Genomic DNA, 20123 nt, shown 5'->3' on the forward strand with positions numbered 1-20123 from the left:
TTTAAACAGTATTTAATCTATGGTTATGCCGAAGAAAAATATTATTTTGTTGAATATTAAACATTCGTCAACTTCTTTCATGATTATTTCATATGAATACGTTCAACACTTTTTGCTTTTTGAATTAATTACGTAGAGTGCTTGAACGTCGTTGATACTTCGCGTTTACGGTAGGCGGCGCTGACAATGGATTATATGAGAGTTCGCCCTACAATGAGGCGTCGTACTCTGTCTCTTTCCAATATCATCTAGGGTTCTTTGTAGTATACGTTGATACGAGATTCTTAAAGTTGATTACTAACAACAATCACGTAAACGTTGAACAACGAATAAATTCAACGATAAACGTTGATCGATATCAAATGAATTGTAAATTCTAGAAAATTTTCGTTCTTTCAGGTTGTTTCTCCGTTCATGATTTGACAGTTCACAGAGGACGTTAAACAGGGCATATTTCACCTTAGTATTAGTAAGTTTTGGTTTGACAGTACGCGCGTATTTCGCGGTCATTGACGAATTCGTCCGAATGTAACCGATGATCGACGAAGGTTGCAAGTTTCGTGTGTGTTAAATATTCGTTGGTGTTCGGTTGAGGCACCTCGGCTGGGCAAAATCACGTAAAATGGAAACAGAATTTCGTTGTGAGGTTGAGGTTGATCGTTGAAAAGTGTGAACATGGGAAGGTCCAAGTTTCCAGGGAAGCCGCCGAAAACGGTGACCAGGAAACGGATAAAAGTTCTCGGTCAGCCCGAGACTGTCCAAAACGATTCGGTAACCGTCGCCGAGAACATCTACTACGGACTTTCCCTGTTCAACGAAACATTTGGTGACAACGAGAAGGTAAATTTACAGTTTGAACTTGTTCACGATATATTGTGAACCTCGTATTATCGTTACCGATCATAGAATTTATCGTATTTGACACTTACCATCGCGTTCGCATCGTGAGCGTCCTATGAAACGCATACGGCGTTTATTTGATCGTCGGAAAAATGCCAAGATTCGACTGTGTAATGAAGGTTAATGTTTTAGAAAGGAGTTACGGCCTCGAAATGGTAGAGTGTTTGTCGCGTTCACTGATATATTGCTATGGTAGAAAGTGTCAATGACTCTGTAAAAGATTCTTCATCCATACAGATCACAAATTGTGTTGCACCTTTAAAGTAACTCCCAAAATTTTATCTATGTTATGTTATAATTTCAAAATAATCTTTCTTTTTATATAATATATTTACTCAATGTCAAAATACATAATTTATCTTAATGTAGTATTTTGTTGTATGTACAGTCGATGACTTTATCAATTTCTTGTACGACTGAATATTATATTTTACTTTTTCGTTGAAAGTATAATTGTTTTTGCAGGAACATCCGCCATTCCATGGTTTTAGCACTAAAGAGGCTAATCTTTCTGTGTCTTACATAAAAACACAGCAACATGGTACCGAAACTACAAATAATAAAGCTCCTTCCGTTAAGGTTAAAAATCATGTTTTACAATCTAGCTCTAATAAAGATATTACGAATGTCAAAAATTCTTCCATGGATATGGAAAATAATATAGAAAAATTGTACGATACTAATTCTGAATCAAATGAAAATGTTAAAAAAGATCTAACTACGTCGGATTGTAAAAGGAGTTCAAAAATTAATAGACCCAAAACCAGAAGAAATTGTAATAATATCAAATTTTCAAATTTTATGAAAACTCCAGTATTGAAGTCAGTGAATGCTATTCTAGATCAACACCAACGTACTAGACAACTACGCAATAGTACTGCTAAGAGATTGTTACAAAGAGCAAAATCTAATAGCAGCAATGTACGTAATGCTATAGTACAGTCTGGTGATAAATCCAATACTGTAAGAAAATTTATATTACCTATACGCAGTGCACATTCGTCAAGAGTTATAAAACCTAATAAACGATTCATAGAAGAATTAGAAGATATTTCTGGTACAGAGCATAATGAAAATGATATTAATGTACATGTTAAAAAAGCTAGATTTGCTGTAAACAAATTGAACAATCAAGAATCAAAGTCAAAAGAGGAAACTGTTAATTTATTACATACAAAATTAAAAGTTGATGAGATAAAAAATAAGAGTAAAAGAATAGTTCAGCGTACAACTTCAAATAACCAAATTACAAGTCAACCAGCAAAAAATTCTACAAAGTTCTCAGATTCAAGGCAAGATATACAAGTATCTAAACCGATAGTAAAAGAAGCGAAGAAAAACAATAACACATCCTCTAAGATAAAACTAACAAATAACCTATCTAATGAATCGGATGTTAAGCAAGATAGCTCAGAGAATACAAGTGGAACTGTACAGAGCACTAAGTCAACCATTTCCAGAAACAATAAACAGACATCTGTTCCTACAAAAGTTCTTCCTGATATCAATGTTCCAAATTATGAGTCTTCCAGAGTTCAAACAAGATCAGGAACTCAGTGTGAAGTATTCCACGATACAAATAGTCCAAATAATGCACAAGATAATACAAAATTAACAGAAAATAATAGTACAGAAGAACAATGTTGCCTAAACAAAGATGACAAAACAGTTGAGAGTAATTCAGATAACTTTGATACAGAAAGTACTTTATCTGAAAGTGGAAGTGATCACAGTAATCACACAGAAGATGAACAATCTGAATGGTCGGGAATAAAATTGAATGGAGGAAAAGTTATTTTAAGAAAAGCAAGATTAAAATTGGATAATAAATGTGTGGGTGGAACAGAAGGACCATTTTCTGTAACAAGTACTAATACTAATTCCAATGGAAGCACAAACCTAGGTATTTAAAGATTATTATCACATTATTAATAAGGTATATATACACTTTTATGTATTGTCTGTTTTTTTATCTACAGGATTGACAGGAACTATAAAATGTGGTGTTTGTGGTGCAGTACGCTTTTATAGATTTGTCAAACAAGCACGGAAATTTGGAATACACAGTTGTGAATCTTGTCGTAAATTTATTAGTAAAATGATTAAACGACAAGCTTGTGCTAAATCGACAAATAGTCCTCTTCCTTTCCTCCAGTGTCACAAAGGCGATGGATTATGTCTTGTACCACCTGTTGTTAGAAGTCATCAATGGAATCTCATGCGTTGTGTTTATAAGGCTAGATGTCCAGCTTGTTGGTTAAAAATGTGTCTCAAGTGTTATAATATACCTGCTACGTTGAGATCTGGTTTGAATTCCATGTTACCACCTATGATGCGAGATCCCTTAAGTACATCACCATTATTAGGTCAAGATGAAAGTGATTGTCAAGGTCAAAAATCGCCACCATCCAAAATAAGCTGGCCAGCGGAAGATAGTCTGGAAAAGAACTTATTCAAGTCTGCGATGAGCTGGAAGAATATCGAATTAGGCCAAAAAACTGCTTATCAGGGTACAGGTGGTTTTCTTTATACAAAACTTGAGAAATGTAAGGATATGAATTTTTCAATGTTTCAAATAATTAATTACATTCTTTAAATCTATATTATGAAATTTCAAATCCACTTATAAACTTATTAATTGCAGTTGATGCTGTAATGAGTACATCGCCAAATAAAAAAAGAAGAAAGCACAATCGAATTAAAGTACGGAAGAAAATCAAAAACCCTATACTTCCTTCGCCACAAATAAATCACCGTCCACAACCTCTTAGGCAGAAACTCGAATTGAAAGGACCAAGAGTAAAGCATGTTTGTCGAAGTGCAAGCGTGGCTCTTGGACAACCAATAGCAACTTTTCCTTCTTTGGATAGTAAAGAGGAATCTGAAAATAATAGCCATAATCCAAAGGCAGTTACGAAACAAACTAATGTGGTTGATAAGAAAAATGAAAATTCAAAAGAAAAAGAAATCTGCAAGGATAGCGATGAAAATAATCATAATACAAATGTTAATACTGTACAACAATCCTATTCGAAAAAGGGAAAATCACAGCAAAATATGCCCATGTCTAATCTTTCAATGGTAAATAGATTCTTAAGTCTACTGTTTAAAAAGCTTTGCATATATTAAAATGCATGTATTAAAATAAAATATTTTAATTTACAGATTTCAAAAACTAATCTTGACACATCACACACAGTATCTATAGACTTCTGGGAGCAATATGATCCTACAGAAGTTGGGGCAAAAGGCTTTGCTCTCATTGGTTCAGAATTATTTCACGTTCCTGCTATTTGTTTCCTTTGCGGGAGTGCCGGGAAAGAAGCGGTATGTATGAAAAATTCAAGTGATATGTGCTATTTAATGTGTAATATATTGCGATGTTTTTTATGTATTAATTTTTTCCAGCTGATTTACTGTCAATGTTGTTGCGAACCATACCACGCTTTTTGTTTGGAACCCAGTGAATGGAATATTTGTTCACAACCAAATTGGTGCTGTCCAAGGTGTACGATATGTCAATCCTGCCATTTAAGATTTGGTCCAAAATTATCTTGTATTCGTTGTCGTCAGTCATTTCATCACACATGTCTTTTAAAATCTGGTATCAGTTCTAGACTTTATAGTCCAGATAGACCTTATGTGTGTCAAAGTTGCATCAAGTGTAAAAGTTGTGGTAGCGAGGGTGTAAACGTTCACGTAGGCAATTTACCTTTATGTTCTATGTGCTTTAAATTGAGACAACAAGGAAACTATTGTCCATTATGTCAAAAATGTTACAATGAAAATGATTTTGATACTAAAGTAAGTATTAGAAAAAATAATTTATCGTGCGTTGTTCGCTAGTTCATTAAATTATACATGATTACAAATATATTTCCAGATGATGGAGTGTAGTGAATGTTCTTGCTGGGTTCACGCTCGTTGCGAAGGTCTCTCGGATGAAAAATATCAGATTCTTAGTTATCTTCCAGATTCCATCGAATTTACCTGTCAACAATGTTCTGACAATCCAAATTCTGTTTGGAGAAATGCTGTTGAAGCAGAACTTAAAGCTGGACTCATCGGTGTAATTAAATCGTTGAGTAAGAATCGAAAAGCTTGTGCCGCGTTGAAGTGGAGTCCTAAAAAAGAATGTTTCTGTAAGTCAATTTCAACTGCAAAGAAAATAGATCTTCCCGAAGAGAAAACTGAAGTAAATGGTATAAACAATAAAGAGATTACCACGTCGGATGAATCTGATGATTTAACTGGAAACGGAGAACATAATTCGGTCTCCAGTTTGAAATCTGATTTATCAAACAAATCTGAATTGGAGGAACAATCAACGGAAGGATCAACGAGAAAAGGCTTACGTCGTCTTCGACAAAAGTTTCACTTGAAAGAATGTACTGTGAGGGTAAAAAATTGTATCCCTAAAGATACACTGGAGGTTGATAAAAAAGATGCGATTCGTAATCAGGAATCTACTAACGAGAAATTAGGTGAAGTTTCAGATTGTCATTGTGCGGAACAACAAATTATTATGAGACCATCGCCCACGCTAATGACTGTTAAACAAAAAGTTAATAATAACGAATATAAATCATTGATCCAATTTCATGCAGATATGGAGCACGTAATTAATCGTACTGATATTAAAGATTTGATGGATGCATATCACGAAACTTTACAAGAAGTATTTCCATGGTTTGTACCGAAATATTCTAAAACTGACCATAAGACTGGTGGTGCACCCACTTCAACTATAAATGCTGATGAAAATAATGATTCGTCGATACCAAAGTCTGACGATTCTATTGTAGACATGAACAAAGAAGAAATAATAAAAGGTTCCAAAGGTGTTGCAGCAAAACCATTGAATTTATATAACGCTAATCAAGAAGATAGCAGGTCATGCTGTTTGTGTAAAGGATTAGGTGATGGTCAAGAAACGAAGGAAGGTAGACTTCTATATTGTGGCCAAAATGAATGGGTCCATGCAAATTGTGCATTATGGTCGAACGAAGTATTTGAAGAAATTGATGGTTCCCTGCAAAACGTTCACAGTGCTATTTCAAGAGGACGTTTGATCCGTTGCAGTGAATGTGGTAAAAAAGGAGCGAGCATAGGATGCTGTGCAAAAAATTGTAACAACACTTTCCATTATCCCTGTGCAAGAAATATTGGTCTTGCTTTTAATGATGACAAAACAGTATTTTGCTTTTTGCATTTAAACAACTCGACGCATAAACCGCTACATAATGAAGCTGATTTTAGTTTGAAGAGGCCAGTATATGTGGAACTTGATCGTAAGAAGAAAAAATATGTAGAACCAAATAAAGTCAAAGTGATGATCGGCTCATTAATAATTGATTGCTTAGGTACGATAGTACCAGAATTTTCTGATACAGTTGAAAAAATAATACCTTGCGATTATAAGTGTTCACGGCTATACTGGTCCACTGTAAATCCATTTAAAATTGTAAGATATTATATTAGAACGTACGTGCAAGTATTTGTGCCAGAAGTATCGGCTGATTTAGAAAATAATATTACCATTGATCATTCCAAAGAGCAAAGGAAAGAAGATCTGTCAACAGATAAACATAAAGTTGAATATTTAGTTGTAAAACAAACTTTGGATGCATTATTGGATACTGTATGTAGTAAAGAAGTTGATGAAAATTTAGCTGAGCAAAATAATACAGATTTGTTACCTCCTGAATTGGAAGAAGCTATTTTTGAGGATTTACCCCATGATTTATTGGATGGAATTTCCATGCAAGATATTTTTCCGAAAATGACAATTGAGGACTTTTTAACTATGGATCTGAAAAATGACGGTACTTTCACGAACGATTTATTTAAAGATGATATGTTATCTTCCGAAGTAGCGGAATCATCTAAGCCAGTAGAAAGTAAAATCTCTAAAATGGATCCCTCCTTATTAGAATTAGGAACACATAACGATCTGTGGGTACATTTAGAAACAAAGACTTCTGTTCAAGATTTTATGGATGATTTATTCAATTCTAAAAGTCAAAAGCGTGGTGGTAGAGAATTAAAACGTTCCAAATCAGAAGTAATATCAAATAATTCACTAATAGTAGGAGGCCCAAGACATCATCAGAGATCTTGCAGTCTTACTTGGAGTTGCAAGTTGGATAATACTTATGGTCCTAGTATAAAAAGAAGAAAATTACCTAGAAACACAGCAGGAAAATCTACTGAAACAAGTGTAATGGTACTTGATGCTCAAAATGAACATACGTCTATGATTCATGAATTACGAATTCCTGAGAGTATAATGGTTACTGTTGGTAGAGCTAATACTCCTAATATTATATCTGATTCAGTACGTGAAATAAAATATTGTATTGAGGATTCAAATGGCATTAATCGTCACGTATTGCCTTCAAGAGACGATGGTAAAGAACATAAAAGACTCTTTTGGCACACAAGACAACAGCCTCGTATATTACAAGTGGATGGTTCTGCTGATCCAAGTAGCGCTAGCGAATGTAGTTCTCCTGAATATAATATAGAGGAAAAAACATCTTTGGAAAGATCTGAACACTTATCCATTCCTCAATTAGATGGTATTAACGATGAATCTTCATGTGATGATAACGAATGGATCTTATCTAAGGAAAAAGATTTAAATTTATTTATACATCCTTCAAATGTACAGCATTCACGAAGAATTTTCGGTCTTCTCAGGTCACATTTATCCCACAATGATACGCGAAAAGAAAATGACAAAGATAATTTCTCTCATATTTCAAAATCGATGCAGCATAAATCGAATTTTTTCAAAGGGAAAGATCTCAAATTAAATTTACAAATTCCACAATTAGATGGAGCAGATGATGTTTCTAGCGACGACGAATGTACATCTCCTAAACATGCCGAGAATGAAATAACCAATGTCATTCCACATTATGATCCTCCGATCGATCACACTGAAAAACCTGTAACTTGTGAAAGATGTCGTTGCACATATAGAACACAAGATAGTTATAATAGACATCTAATTAACTGTGATATTATGATTACAAGCGATAGTGATTCTGAAATTATGGATAATAAGTTAGCATCTCCAGATTCTAGATTTTCTCCAAATATTGGATCAGTATCTCCACAATTTATAACTCTTTCTCCATCAGAAGGACATACACTTTCATCGGAATATACTGAAATACAAGCTACATCGCCTATAGAAGCCTCTGTACCATCACCCCATCCAGGAATCCAAATAGAACCAATTGCTCAAGCAATTATTACACCACAATTACATACTCGTGCTACCGTGGAAACTGTTCATCAAACAGTATTAACGTCTAATGATATGATTGTGCAGACTCAATACACTAGAACGACAGCGACATTACCAAATGCCACAGTATTACCTCAAGAAAGTACTGTTCAGATAACAGAAATAACAGATCCTCCATCGATCTCTAATGATTCTTGTATTACACAAACTTTGGTAAATATGCCAATAAGTTCTCCAGATAGTACAAGTTCTCAAAGTGTTCCAAGTCCACAAGTATCGCCAACATTTTCATCTACTGGTGTACAAACGGCAACAAATGACGCATCATTAACAAATATTCAAATATCAAGAGTAACAAAATCAAAATCACCTCGTGCTGCTAGACCTCGTGCAAAAAACATCAAATCGCATGTTATGAAGAATTCCATGCAGTCGCATAGCGGGCCTACTAGACTTCAGCCAATGCAAACTAGTACTCCTGTAATTCAATTACAACAGGCTCAAAGGCCTAATGGCCCAACAGTAATCTTGCAACAAGTTCCTTCGCCAAGCATTATGTCTGCATATGTTGAAACTTTACAACAGCAATCTGGACAAAATTTGCAATACATAACTGCTATCAGTGGTCAACATGAAACAGGATTCAAACCACAATTTATAACAACTAATCAGTTAGTTCCAGGTACATACATACAAACGCCATCTGATAATTTACTAGCATTACAGAATGGAGGAATATCAATATTACCAAGTGTACAAATTGCACAGACCCAACCAACAGTTTTGGGAACTATTATACAACAGCAACCAAGTGCAATACAATGTGGTGTAATATCATCGGAACAGTTGTTATTGAGTTCTACTCCGACATTAGAAATGTTTACAGATTCAACAGGAAGTATGTTTGTTTCTAATCAGCCCATGTATTATGGTTTAGAAACAATAGTGAGCAATACTGTAATGTCTTCGAGTCAATTCATGACTGGAGCAGTACCGCAAGTCTTAGCGAGCAGTTATCAAACAACAACGCAAGTTTTTCAGGCTTCTAAGCTTATGGAACCTATTGTAGACGTTCAATCTGTTTCTGGAGTACCAACTGTAACAGCAGTTGAAGCAGTACAGAGCATACCAGGTGTACCTAATGTAACAGGCTTACCTACTGTGCCGAGTGTACCTACAGTACCTGCTGTACCCAGCATACCTAGTGTATCTAGTGTACCTAGTGTACCTAGTATACCCACTGTACCCAGTGTACTGAATGCACCTACTGCACCTAGCGTAGCTACTGTACCTAATATACCTAGTGTACCAAATGTACCAAATGTACAAGCCATGGGGAATGTACCAAGCGTATCTGCGGTAACTGGTGTACCTGGTGGTTATGTCGTGGTCAGTCAACATACACCAGTAGTAGACACGGTCGTAACGCCACAGATCAATATTCCCACTACCATCGAACAAAATTTTGCTTCGATCGCATGTAATTCTATATCACCGTCACCCTGTAGGACAGTAGTAGAAGCACTTGCAGATCAAGTGCAGATACCAGATGTATGTTCATCCGAAACTTCTATTACGATTACACCAAGAATAACATCACCTCCTAAACCCTTACAACAGACAATGCCAACTATTCCAAGAGTTGCAGTACGTCCAAGTCCAGCTTCACATCCAGGCATACAATTAAATTGTGGATCATGGAAGATTACTGAACAAAAAGAAACAACTTCTTTCGACACAGAACAAATTATTAGTAACAGTGTTAGACCATATTTTGATTCGAAACATGTATCAGAAAATACCAGCATGATAAAGGCTAGCATATCATCTAAAATACTGCCCTTACCTAATCATTGCATAACACAAAGGAATATAATTGTAAATAAGTTGAATCATGATGTAAATAATGTGCATAATAGTTATAGCAGTAATGTATCAAATTCTAACGGTATCAACGTAAGCACGAGTAGTAATCCAGTTGTAACTAGTTGTAATGTCCAAAATAAAATAACAATGTCTATGAGCAATGTACCAACAAGCAGACCCATGAATAGGGTTTTGCCAATGCAGGCTGTTACACCGAAACAAGATCTTATTAAACCTGTAGAAAAAGAAGAAATTGTTATGGAAGAACCAACTAAACCTATTATAAAGTCACCCATTGAGCTAACAAATGCAGAATCTAAGAGACAGATCATTGAAAGCATTGTTCCGATGAAAAAATCTGAAAACGAAGTTAACAATATAACGGAAACACGAAAATTGAATACAGAAACTGTGGAAAAAGTTAAGGACAATCTTAAACTGGAACTCGATAAAGAAAAATTGCATAGCACATCCTTGAAGATCGTATTGCAAAAACAATTACAAGATGGTTCCTATAAGATTAGGCACAATATGAAAGCAATAACGCAAAATAAAAAATCCCCGCAAGTAACATCAGTGGAGATATTACCAACAAAGCAGGTACCGCAAATAACGTCCTTACAACTTTTACCAATTAAAACGTTTACGTTAAAAACAAATAAGATAGAAGAAAAAGTGAAGAATATAGATAACAAAGTGAATGTATTGAAGAAAAGTCCTCCAGTTGCTGTGAAAAAACCTAGAATAATTACAAAGTCGATGAAACTTCCTCAGAAAGAAACTTCAAATCCACAAGTGCAAAAAAGTTGTTCGAAAGGGCCAAGTCTAATGTATGAAATCAAATCTCAGGATGGTTTTACGCATACTGCATCTTCAATGTCCGAAGTGTGGGATATGGTTTTCCAAGCTGTGCAAAATGCTCGAAAGGCTCATAATTTGCCTCCTTTACCGCATAATCCTCTTTCTGAAAATCTTGGGTTAGAAAATAATGCGACAGTATATCTAGTCGAGCAGTTACCAGGTGTCAATAGATGCACTAAATATAAACCCAAATTTCATAACTTGACACCAACAATATCCAGTGAAACGGATAATGATCTTCTAGCAGCATGTGATAATGGTGCAGCTCGTGCGGAGCCATTTAAGGCTAGAAAAGTGCACGATATGTTCAGTTGGTTGGCATCAAGGCATAGACAGCAACCAAAAATGATTGCTATCTCAGAAGCAGAATCAAGGTAATATTTACAATTTTGCTCAATTTTATTTATATATCATATTATTATTTATATATCAAATTCGCCATAACTCCATATGTATGTATAATTTTTTAAAGATATACACATATAAATATATATTTTATATTTTATAGACGGGTAACGAGCACGAATTTACCGATGGCAATGCGCTTTAGGATACTTAAAGAAACATCAAAAGAATCTGTTGGAGTGTACCATTCACACATACACGGAAGAGGTCTTTTTTGTTTAAGAGACATAGAAGCTGGAGAGATGGTCATTGAGTATGCAGGAGAGGTAAATGAATATAAAGAATCATTTTGTATATAACATGTTTTATATATATATATATATATATATATATATATATATATACGCACACACGAATTTTGTCATATAAATCGTACATATTAAATACATGATATCAAAATAATTCATTTAGGTAATTCGTGCATCCTTGACGGACAAACGAGAAAAATACTATGACAGTAAAAATATCGGATGTTACATGTTCAAAATCGACGATCATCTAGTTGTTGATGCCACAATGAAAGGAAATGCAGCGAGATTCATCAATCACTCGTGCGAGGTATATATTTTTATTTCATTTCTATGAATCAAGATAATCTATATAAACAAGAATGCATAGTTTTATTTAATTAAAAATTGAATTTAACTTGCATGCTTTAAAGTATATAAAATAGAGGGAGGGGGAAGAGGGAGAAAGAGAGTGAGAGAGAAAGAGAGAGAGAGATACATTTTCAAATTTATGTTACAGCCAAATTGTTATTCAAGAGTGGTAGACATCCTAGGTAAAAAACATATTTTAATCTTTGCACTCCGACGCATCGTTCAAGGAGAAGAGTTAACGTACGACTACAAATTTCCATTTGAGGATATCAAGATACCATGTACCTGTGGTTCTCGCAGGTGTCGCAAATATCTCAACTGAGACTGCGTATAAAAATTTCGCAAACAAACATCCATGAAACAGATAGAAAGAGAGAAAGATAAAGATAAAAAGAGAAAGAAAGAGAAATATGTGCTATAATTACGCGCGCTTTGAATATAGGATTCATTTTATTGAAGATTATTCATTTGAACATCAAACTATTTTCAGAGATAGCAGCTTTTTATTACTACAAAAAGAAAGTAGATACGCGCTAAGAAATTGATTAGAAGGCCAGCTACAGAGCGTGAAAAAATGGCGTTTATGACAATGTTACTTTAGACAGCTACGTTTGGTAGTTGATTTAAGGACTATACTTATAGCAATAAATGATTCAACGTGTCCCGCTTTCATACCTAAAGGGTCTTGCGTGTTGGAAAACGCTTGAGACTCTTGAAAGTGTTATATTATTCACGCCTGTGCTTTTCTGCACGATTTAGGCTTTACATTGTCTATTATTGAGGCTTAAGTGTACAAGTTGTCGTACACTTTACACTAAATGTAAGTCTTCTTTATCATCATTTTATCGTTTTACGTGTGTTTTTATTACACAGATTTTTGAATGTGATTATACCGATTATTCAAGTATGTAACATTTTTCGATTTTCCTCTAGAATGAATCGGACCAAGCTAAAAAGATAGTATATCATCGATGTACTGTTTGTAGGAGATGCACCATACATTTTTTAACAGCACGACGTACATGACAATTCGAACTTGTTTCCCGAATCAAGAAAGAGATGCGATTAATATATTCGTGTATTATACAGTAACTACGAGAAGAGGATTGAGGGTAATTTAACAAAGAATTTTAAAACGACTGTTTTTAGCAGCTGGCAAATAATCGCTACAAATTGAAATTTAAATGCATATTAAAATAGCGTGAGCGACGTTATCTTTTTCTTTTTTTTTTTTTTTGCTTTGTTTTTAATTTTGTTAAACTTTTTTTTCTTTTGTAAATTTCAATTTAGTGTACAGTGTATGATTAACTTTATGACCTCCCGTGTCTGTTGTAGGGCCGGATTTCAAATATTCTCTTGTAAATTATGTAATTGTAGAGTAGATATCATCTTGATGTAAGTAAAAAAAAAGAATCACAAGCCGTTTTAAATGAAATTAGGATCGTAATTATTAAGGAGAGAGAGATACAGAATGGCAAGATAAGACAGTCCCTATCGTGGGATACTGTTTGGAGATGTACCTACTTTGGCAGACATTGATAATTGATACTTTTAAGTCTTTCTAATAGTCGAAGAAAGACACGATGATGGAATCTCGTTTTACGAGCTATATTACAGTTTAAATTGCTTCTTTATCATAAGAAAAAAAAAAACTATTATTATATGCGCAATATCATTTCGATGTCTTTTCTGCAGAGTTTGAAATAACGCATCTACATGTGTTGTGCTTCCACCTTTTCAACGATATACATATATATTATAAATCCTATTGGTTTATTTTGTGATATATCGATGAACGCAAAGCTAAGATAAATAAGCAGGTAGAAGCAACTTTATTTTACAGAAGCTTAATAGAAGTATTATGATATTTCTAGAATATTTTATAGTAACTTCTAATAGGAAAGTGATTTTACTCACTCAATCAAAGCTTATCCGAATACACAAAACATACATACACACACATACACACACACACACATATATATATATATAAATATATATACATATAATAATTATGTTCGCAATGTATGTACACGATCACGGTGGTTCTTTAATAAGTATTTCTAGAGTACGTCTAGCAAATGTTTCTGCAATGTTTTCCCATAATGGGAAAAAAAAGAAGGAGAAAAGAAAGAAAGAAGAAGAAAAAGAGAAAAAATGATAAATGTGTAACGTCCTTCATGGGAACGTATTTCATATTTTACGGACACTCCGTAGAGTCACTTCTTATATCGCGAAACGCAATTTTGCCTTACCTTTAACGTACCTACGCTTTAACCCGGTGATACATTTAGATACGTCCCAATTACTCGGATTCAAGCTTTGAGAATCGCAAATGCATTATTATAATGCATCCATTGTGCGTAAAAGAAAGTATTTTAGTGTGCGATCAATCAATTTCTGCCGAGGTGTGGTATTCCCTTATATTTGGTGCTCTCATGGACACCGTTAAGTGCACTTTTTCATGAAAAAAATGGCCTAGAGTAAGAGATATAGTAGGATGCAGTGGAAGTGTTTGATAATAAATAATAAGAAATGCGTTATATGATGAATACCGATCGCGAATTATTTAATGAAGTAATATAAAGGATAAATGAAACGGCAGGAGCATTATTACAATCGAACGAATAATGCCAGCCGCGTTAACATTCTAATCGGCCTGGTTTGGTACAAAATGTGTATGCTGAGTTGTAAAAAGTTGATAAAAACAAGGTAAAAATGAGAACTTGTTCTGGTCACGAGAAATTGCCATTTCTTTTTTATTATTTTTTTTTCTTTTTTTTTTTTTTTTTCTTTTTATTTTATTTTGTTTTAGATATTCTGAATTTTTTTAATATTGTAATTACCGATAATTAAATAATTATTATTGGGAGATGACGAATATTGTTAATATAATGATAATTAATTTTAATCTGTAAAGAAAAGGTAATACGCCATAAGGAAGGTACATTACTTGAAAATATAATAGCAATGTTAGATATTTTATTGATATTTATTGATTACGCGCTGGAGTGGTTCTAAGGGGGGTGGGGCGGGGAGATTAACGGGAGAGGGTGGGAGGGGAAGGGAAGGGAGGGAAGAAAGAAAGAAAGAAAGAAAGGGGCGAAAAGTAACAATAACGAAAATATGGAAAATAAATTAATGTCGTGAGATTTTTGAAACGGTGCACATGATGGAATAGGAACTATCATTCAACGGATCAATCATTTTACAGGACAAGGAAGATGCGTTTCTCGTTCGAGTAAAGCCTCATTAATCGTTTCTTAAAAATCGTAAACAAAATTAATATATGCGGTATTTTGAAGTACGAGAGCGCAGAGAGTTTATAAATAAATAAAGCGTACTTCAAAATTCCTCCTTTTGTGCGTCGCTCTACCCACGGTGATCGTTATAAAATGGACTATGTACTGTCTGGTTATATGGCTACGCATAGATATATAGTCATGTACGAAACATGCTGTATTTTCCAATTATTTTTTTATTTACAATATTTCGTAAGATATATATGCTCCGAAAAGGAAATGAAAACAAAGTAGTTTTAACGGTTGTGCGTCTTTGAATATGAAAAAGAAACAACAACAACAAGAAGAAAAAAACATCATTTTCCTTTACCCCCCGGTGAATTTGATTTATTTACATACATATCTTTTTTTCATAATACACATACTCTGTAATTTTTTAAACTGCTCCTATGTATTTTCTAATCTGTTAGCAGAGTATAGACGTGCTTCTTTAGTATTACATTTATGCTCTCGTTATTATCATTACTATTAATTAATTACCATTACTTATAATTCTATGGATAAAAAGCATAATACATCACCGAGTCACCGATCCTTAGGCACACAAAATGTCGTTCTATTTTTTTATTGTTTTAATATTTTGTTCTTTTTCCCTATACCTATCCGGGCGGGCGGCAAATTTGAAATATATACTGTTCAAATTGTATCGAAGAAAGATATGCAAAATTGTGATTGTAAATTTATTGCGTTTTATTATTACTCGACGTTGCCGACTTTTGCCCATTTTTGTACTTTTATTTATTTATATTTTATTTCATTTTTTTCTGCTTTCCTTCTTCAAACAAATTCGGGAAACGTCACATCGAGCTCTCTTTTACAAATAGGAGCTTTCTCTCTTCGCATCTTTTCTGTTAAATGTACCTCTAAGGAATATTTAAGAGACTAAGGAATTCAAATCGAAATATAAAACGCTTCTTGTAAAAAAGAAAAAAAAACTATATAATTATTCTAACGTTTAAACGAAATGTAGAAATTTGAACGTCGTACTTGTTTAAGAGAGAGAGAGAGAGAGAGAGAGAGAGAGAGAGAGAGAGAGAGAGAGAGAGAGAGAGAGAGAGAGAGAGAGAGAGAGAGTGAGAGTGAGAGTGAGTAAATAGAGAGAACGAGAGAGTGAGTAGATAGAGAGAGAGAGAGAGAGAAAGAGAGAACAGAATAATATTAAGGACGAACTGAAGGTGGAACGAAAGGAAAATTGAAAAAAAAATTGTCTGTGATTATCAGTCATAATAATCTTTAGGTCAACATATTTTTTAGAGGATATTTTTTAGAAAATTACAAAATTTATGATATACCCCTATTATTGATACGATATTCGATCGGACATGCTACGCATAACTATTAAAGTGAAAATTGAACTGTAAAAGTTGCTAACTGTTTAATAGAGTTATGGACTAGTTGAGATATCGATGGCTGTTGTAAAATATTCAGTGTTTGGACAAATAATTATTGAAAACTATTTATAGCTACTAATTATCGAGGTATAATGATACTATTATTATATCGCATGTTGTGTAGTAGCATTTTTATCCCTTCGTGCGTTTATCATACATTTATTATTCACGGAGAAATATATTAAGGAATCGCAGAACAAAAAAAAAAGGAAAGAAAGAACAAAATCGATCACGTCATATGTAGACTCGCGAAATATCGATATTTGCAAAAAAGAAAAAGAAAAAAATTAAAGTAAAAAAAAAAAAGAGGAAAAGAAAAAAAAACGAGATACAAATTCGAACGAAGAGAGCCTATGGGAAAGCGAGGCGCACGTGACACATCCTTCATCTGCGTATTATAAATCTCTTTTTTATTATTATTATTATTATTATTATTATTATTATTATTATTATTATGATTATGATTATGATTATTATTATTATTATTATTATTATTATTATTATTATTATTATTATTATTATTATTATTATTATTATTATTATTATTATTATTATTATAATTATGATTATTATTATGACTATTATTATTATAAATCCATCTACTCGCCGCAGAAAAGAAAGAAAGAAAAAAAAAATGAAATAAAAATAAAACTAAAACCTATGAAATAATCGTAAATAATCTCTACATTTTAACCAGGAACGCTATGCCGCGCAAAATGCGCGCATACGCTCATAGCCGCTTTTGTCACGACACACATACACACCGCGCTCGCGCTAGCGCGCGCACGCACACGTCAAAAAAAGAAGAAGAAGAAGAAGAACATACAGACACGTTTTGTAAAAACTAAATGTTTTGTTAGTATTATATCATAAGAAATTAAGGAAATAAAAGCGCAAAACTTGAAATCTCCTACCGTTTTCTATCCGCGTGTATCAAACAACGATAATAATAGTAATAATAATAGTTATAAAGAAGAAAAAGAAAACAGAAAGAAAAAAACCACCCGGTGACGTAAACACAAATAAGTTAGAATACGCGCGCGTGTTGAAAGGAGAGAGAGAAAGAGAGAGAGAGAGAGAGAGAGTAAAAAGAAGCATCATCCTCTCTCTCTCTCTCTCACTATCTATCTTTTTCTTTTTCTCTTCTTTTTTTTGTTCTTTTATTTTTGTTCCAGAGAACGACGCGTCTAACGTAACCTCCGATGCGTTTCTTTTTTATCTTACGAGAAATCAGTGCGCCCGCGCCGTGCTCCTTTTTTTCCACTTCTTTTACAAAGGAACAGAGAGAAAGAGAGAGAGAGAGAGAGAGAGAGAGAGGCGAAGGAGAATGGACGATGCGCGAAAGAGAAGCGCCGGTGAGGAGTCTATCCGAGAAGCGAGAAGGGTAAAGAAAGGTAAAGAAGGGCGGTTGCAAAGTATGTATATGTGTACATATATATACATATGTATATGTATCACTTTTAAATATCGCCAGCGTCGCCGTGCGCAATTAGTTTAACGCGCAAAGCGTCGATCTTATCTCTTTTGCTCGTTCCCACGAGTGTGAGTGGCTCGTACGCGAACGATGAGCCGAACGACGCACGTGTACCTCGCCTATATGCCGCTTCTCATCTTTTTCATTTTCTTCTTTTTTTCTATATACGCGTGAGAATTTTTATGCAATTTGAATACGTATTCGGTTTCCATATGTGTTTATATATACTATATATATATAGATACGAATGTGTGTACCGAGTGTCGATGATTCACCTCTCATCGTCGTCCTCCTCCTTCTCTTTTTCCTCCTCTTCCTCCTTCTCTTTACCACCTTCGTGATTAGAACGAAAAACCTCGTTTCTTCGAAAGTCGAGTTTCTACGCTTGCTTAACAGGAAACGCGTCTATTACGACGAGCAAGAGTATTCAATAGTTATACGTATGTGTACGTGTTGTGTTCATGGGCGTGCGTGCGTACATACGTATATGTGTGTGCGCATGCTGCTGATGCTCCAGTATGTATACAAGTAGCGAAAAGCGCGCTTCTTCAACTTTCAAACGAACCGACCAATTTCGCGCGCACCCATTCTCTCTCTCTCTCTCTCTCTCTCTCTCTCTTTCTCTCTCTCTCTCTCTCTTTCTCTCTCTCTCGTTCGATGTCAGGTTGCAGCTGCCCGTTAGAAAGGACGCAATGTTTTTATGAGAAATTCGACAATAGCATTGCCAACGATAAAATGTTTAGAAAACGATTAATACGAATATAACGTAAGAAATCAACGCAATGTAAACGTAATCGATCGTATTAAAGTTCTCCGGTTGTTACTCGGAAAATCCACTTTCTGAAGCATTTCTTTAACTGTTCAAGATCGACACCTGCTGAATCAATAATCGAGATGCCATTCGAGAAGCAAAGAAAAAGCCATTACCCTTTAAGAGAATCGACTTAAAACAATGTACGGTGCGGTGACCTCTAGGAATTTTCTAATCGATGAATAATCTTTCGAAATGTCATAATAAATATTATCCAATTTCGAAAGTATCAATATGCCAAAATGGGTGTTTTTAGAAATTGATTTTTAGAAATATCGATACATCTATATCTGAAAAATCTTAATCTTAAGGAATTCCCAAGGAAATGAGGGGTATTAAGAAAAATTGTTGGCCAGCGAACAAGTGCTCGTGCTCGCTTATACAAGATTCATTTCATTAAGAGAGTAATGGAAGAACTCGTAGAAGGGGGCTACAAGTGTCATTCAAGTGCGCTGGAGGCTGTGCGTGATCAGTGCCGCTTCTTTCACCGCGCGACGATATTCTCAGCGATTAGCGCGCCATCGATCTCGCGGTAACGAATGCGAACGATGAGAAGAAAGAAAGAGAAAGAGAGAGAAAGAGAGAGACGCATTAAGATCGCGATTTCAATGCGCTACTCCGTAACTCTCTGACGTTCCACATCGAGCAACCTTTCCTATTCTCTCTCTTTTCCAGTGTACGGAGGCGTGTTCGTTATCCCCACTAGTTTGTCCTTCCACCCTTTCCTCGTTGCTTGGTGTCCCCTCCTATCTTGCCCGGCGACAAGCATTCCAGGAACCATGGACTCTACATCGCTTTTCTCTTTCGTTCTTGTTCCTATGAAGCGCCTGACGAAGGTTTAAAGCACTCTTCCTCTTCTTTCCTTCTTCGCCTCGCAGCTTCTCTCACTCCTCATCATCGTCGATGTGACGTCGTCGTCATCGCCGCCGTCGTCGTGATCGTCGTTGCCGTCGTCGTGTCGTTGTCAGAACGCTCTTCTCCCCAGCAACGAGACTTTTCCTCTCCTCTCTCTCTCTCTCTTTCTTTCTTTCTCTATTACCCCTATATTTCTCCTTCTTTCGACTGACGTACACGTATCCCACTCTGTATTTCTCACATAGCCGGTGAACGACGAGGTGTTAGTCACTTCAAGGACGTTGCTGTAATTGGGATAGGTCGGATAGACGCGTCGGTTGGGGAGGAGAGAGGGTTGCACTGGTGGAGAGGTAAGAGGTTGCACTGGTCGAGAGAGAGAAAAAGAGAGAGAGAGAAAAAGA

At 34.9% G+C, this 20123-nt stretch overlaps 2 protein-coding genes across 4 annotated transcripts in view; both read left to right on the forward strand.

The window, feature by feature from the left end:
• Positions 1–675: 675 nt before the first annotated feature.
• Positions 676–16347, forward strand: trx (histone lysine N-methyltransferase trithorax). Of its 3 annotated transcripts, XM_035881876.2 has the most exons (12): positions 676–840; positions 1366–2803; positions 2880–3446; positions 3545–3981; positions 4066–4227; positions 4309–4704; positions 4784–11259; positions 11394–11556; positions 11702–11848; positions 12038–12709; positions 12823–13001; positions 13225–16347. In XM_035881876.2, exons 1-10 carry the CDS (start codon positions 676–678, stop codon positions 12209–12211), a joined length of 10125 nt encoding a protein of 3374 aa, XP_035737769.2. In that variant the 3' UTR covers positions 12212–12709; positions 12823–13001; positions 13225–16347. The 3 variants fall into 3 exon arrangements, with proteins under 3 accessions (XP_035737769.2, XP_035737768.2, XP_035737770.2); XM_035881875.2 differs by having other exon boundaries at positions 12823–16347; XM_035881877.2 differs by lacking the exon at positions 4309–4704 and having other exon boundaries at positions 12823–16347.
• A 3667-nt stretch (positions 16348–20014) lies between these two features.
• Positions 20015–20123, forward strand: part of cic (Putative transcription factor capicua) — a 30126-nt gene continuing 30017 nt past the window's right edge. The window contains exon 1 of the mRNA XM_085662165.1: positions 20015–20072. The gene's annotated coding sequence lies outside the window, so the exon portion shown is untranslated. The remainder of the gene's footprint in view (positions 20073–20123) is intronic.

The sequence above is a fragment of the Vespa mandarinia genome, chromosome 17 (genome assembly GCF_050613455.1).
Source record: "Vespa mandarinia isolate Hongniang chromosome 17, ASM5061345v1, whole genome shotgun sequence".
In the NCBI taxonomy this organism is placed as follows: Eukaryota; Metazoa; Arthropoda; class Insecta; order Hymenoptera; family Vespidae; genus Vespa; species Vespa mandarinia.

Excerpts from the sequence above, each read along its gene's own strand:
- trx (XM_035881875.2), top strand. The coding sequence starts at position 676 with ATGGGAAGGTCCAAGTTTCCAGGGAAGCCGCCGAAAACGGTGACCAGG. Across the intron at positions 841-1,365 it reads CATTTGGTGACAACGAGAAG|GAACATCCGCCATTCCATGG; the intron begins GTAAATTTACAG and ends TTGTTTTTGCAG. Across the intron at positions 4,228-4,308 it reads GGAGTGCCGGGAAAGAAGCG|CTGATTTACTGTCAATGTTG; the intron begins GTATGTATGAAA and ends AATTTTTTCCAG.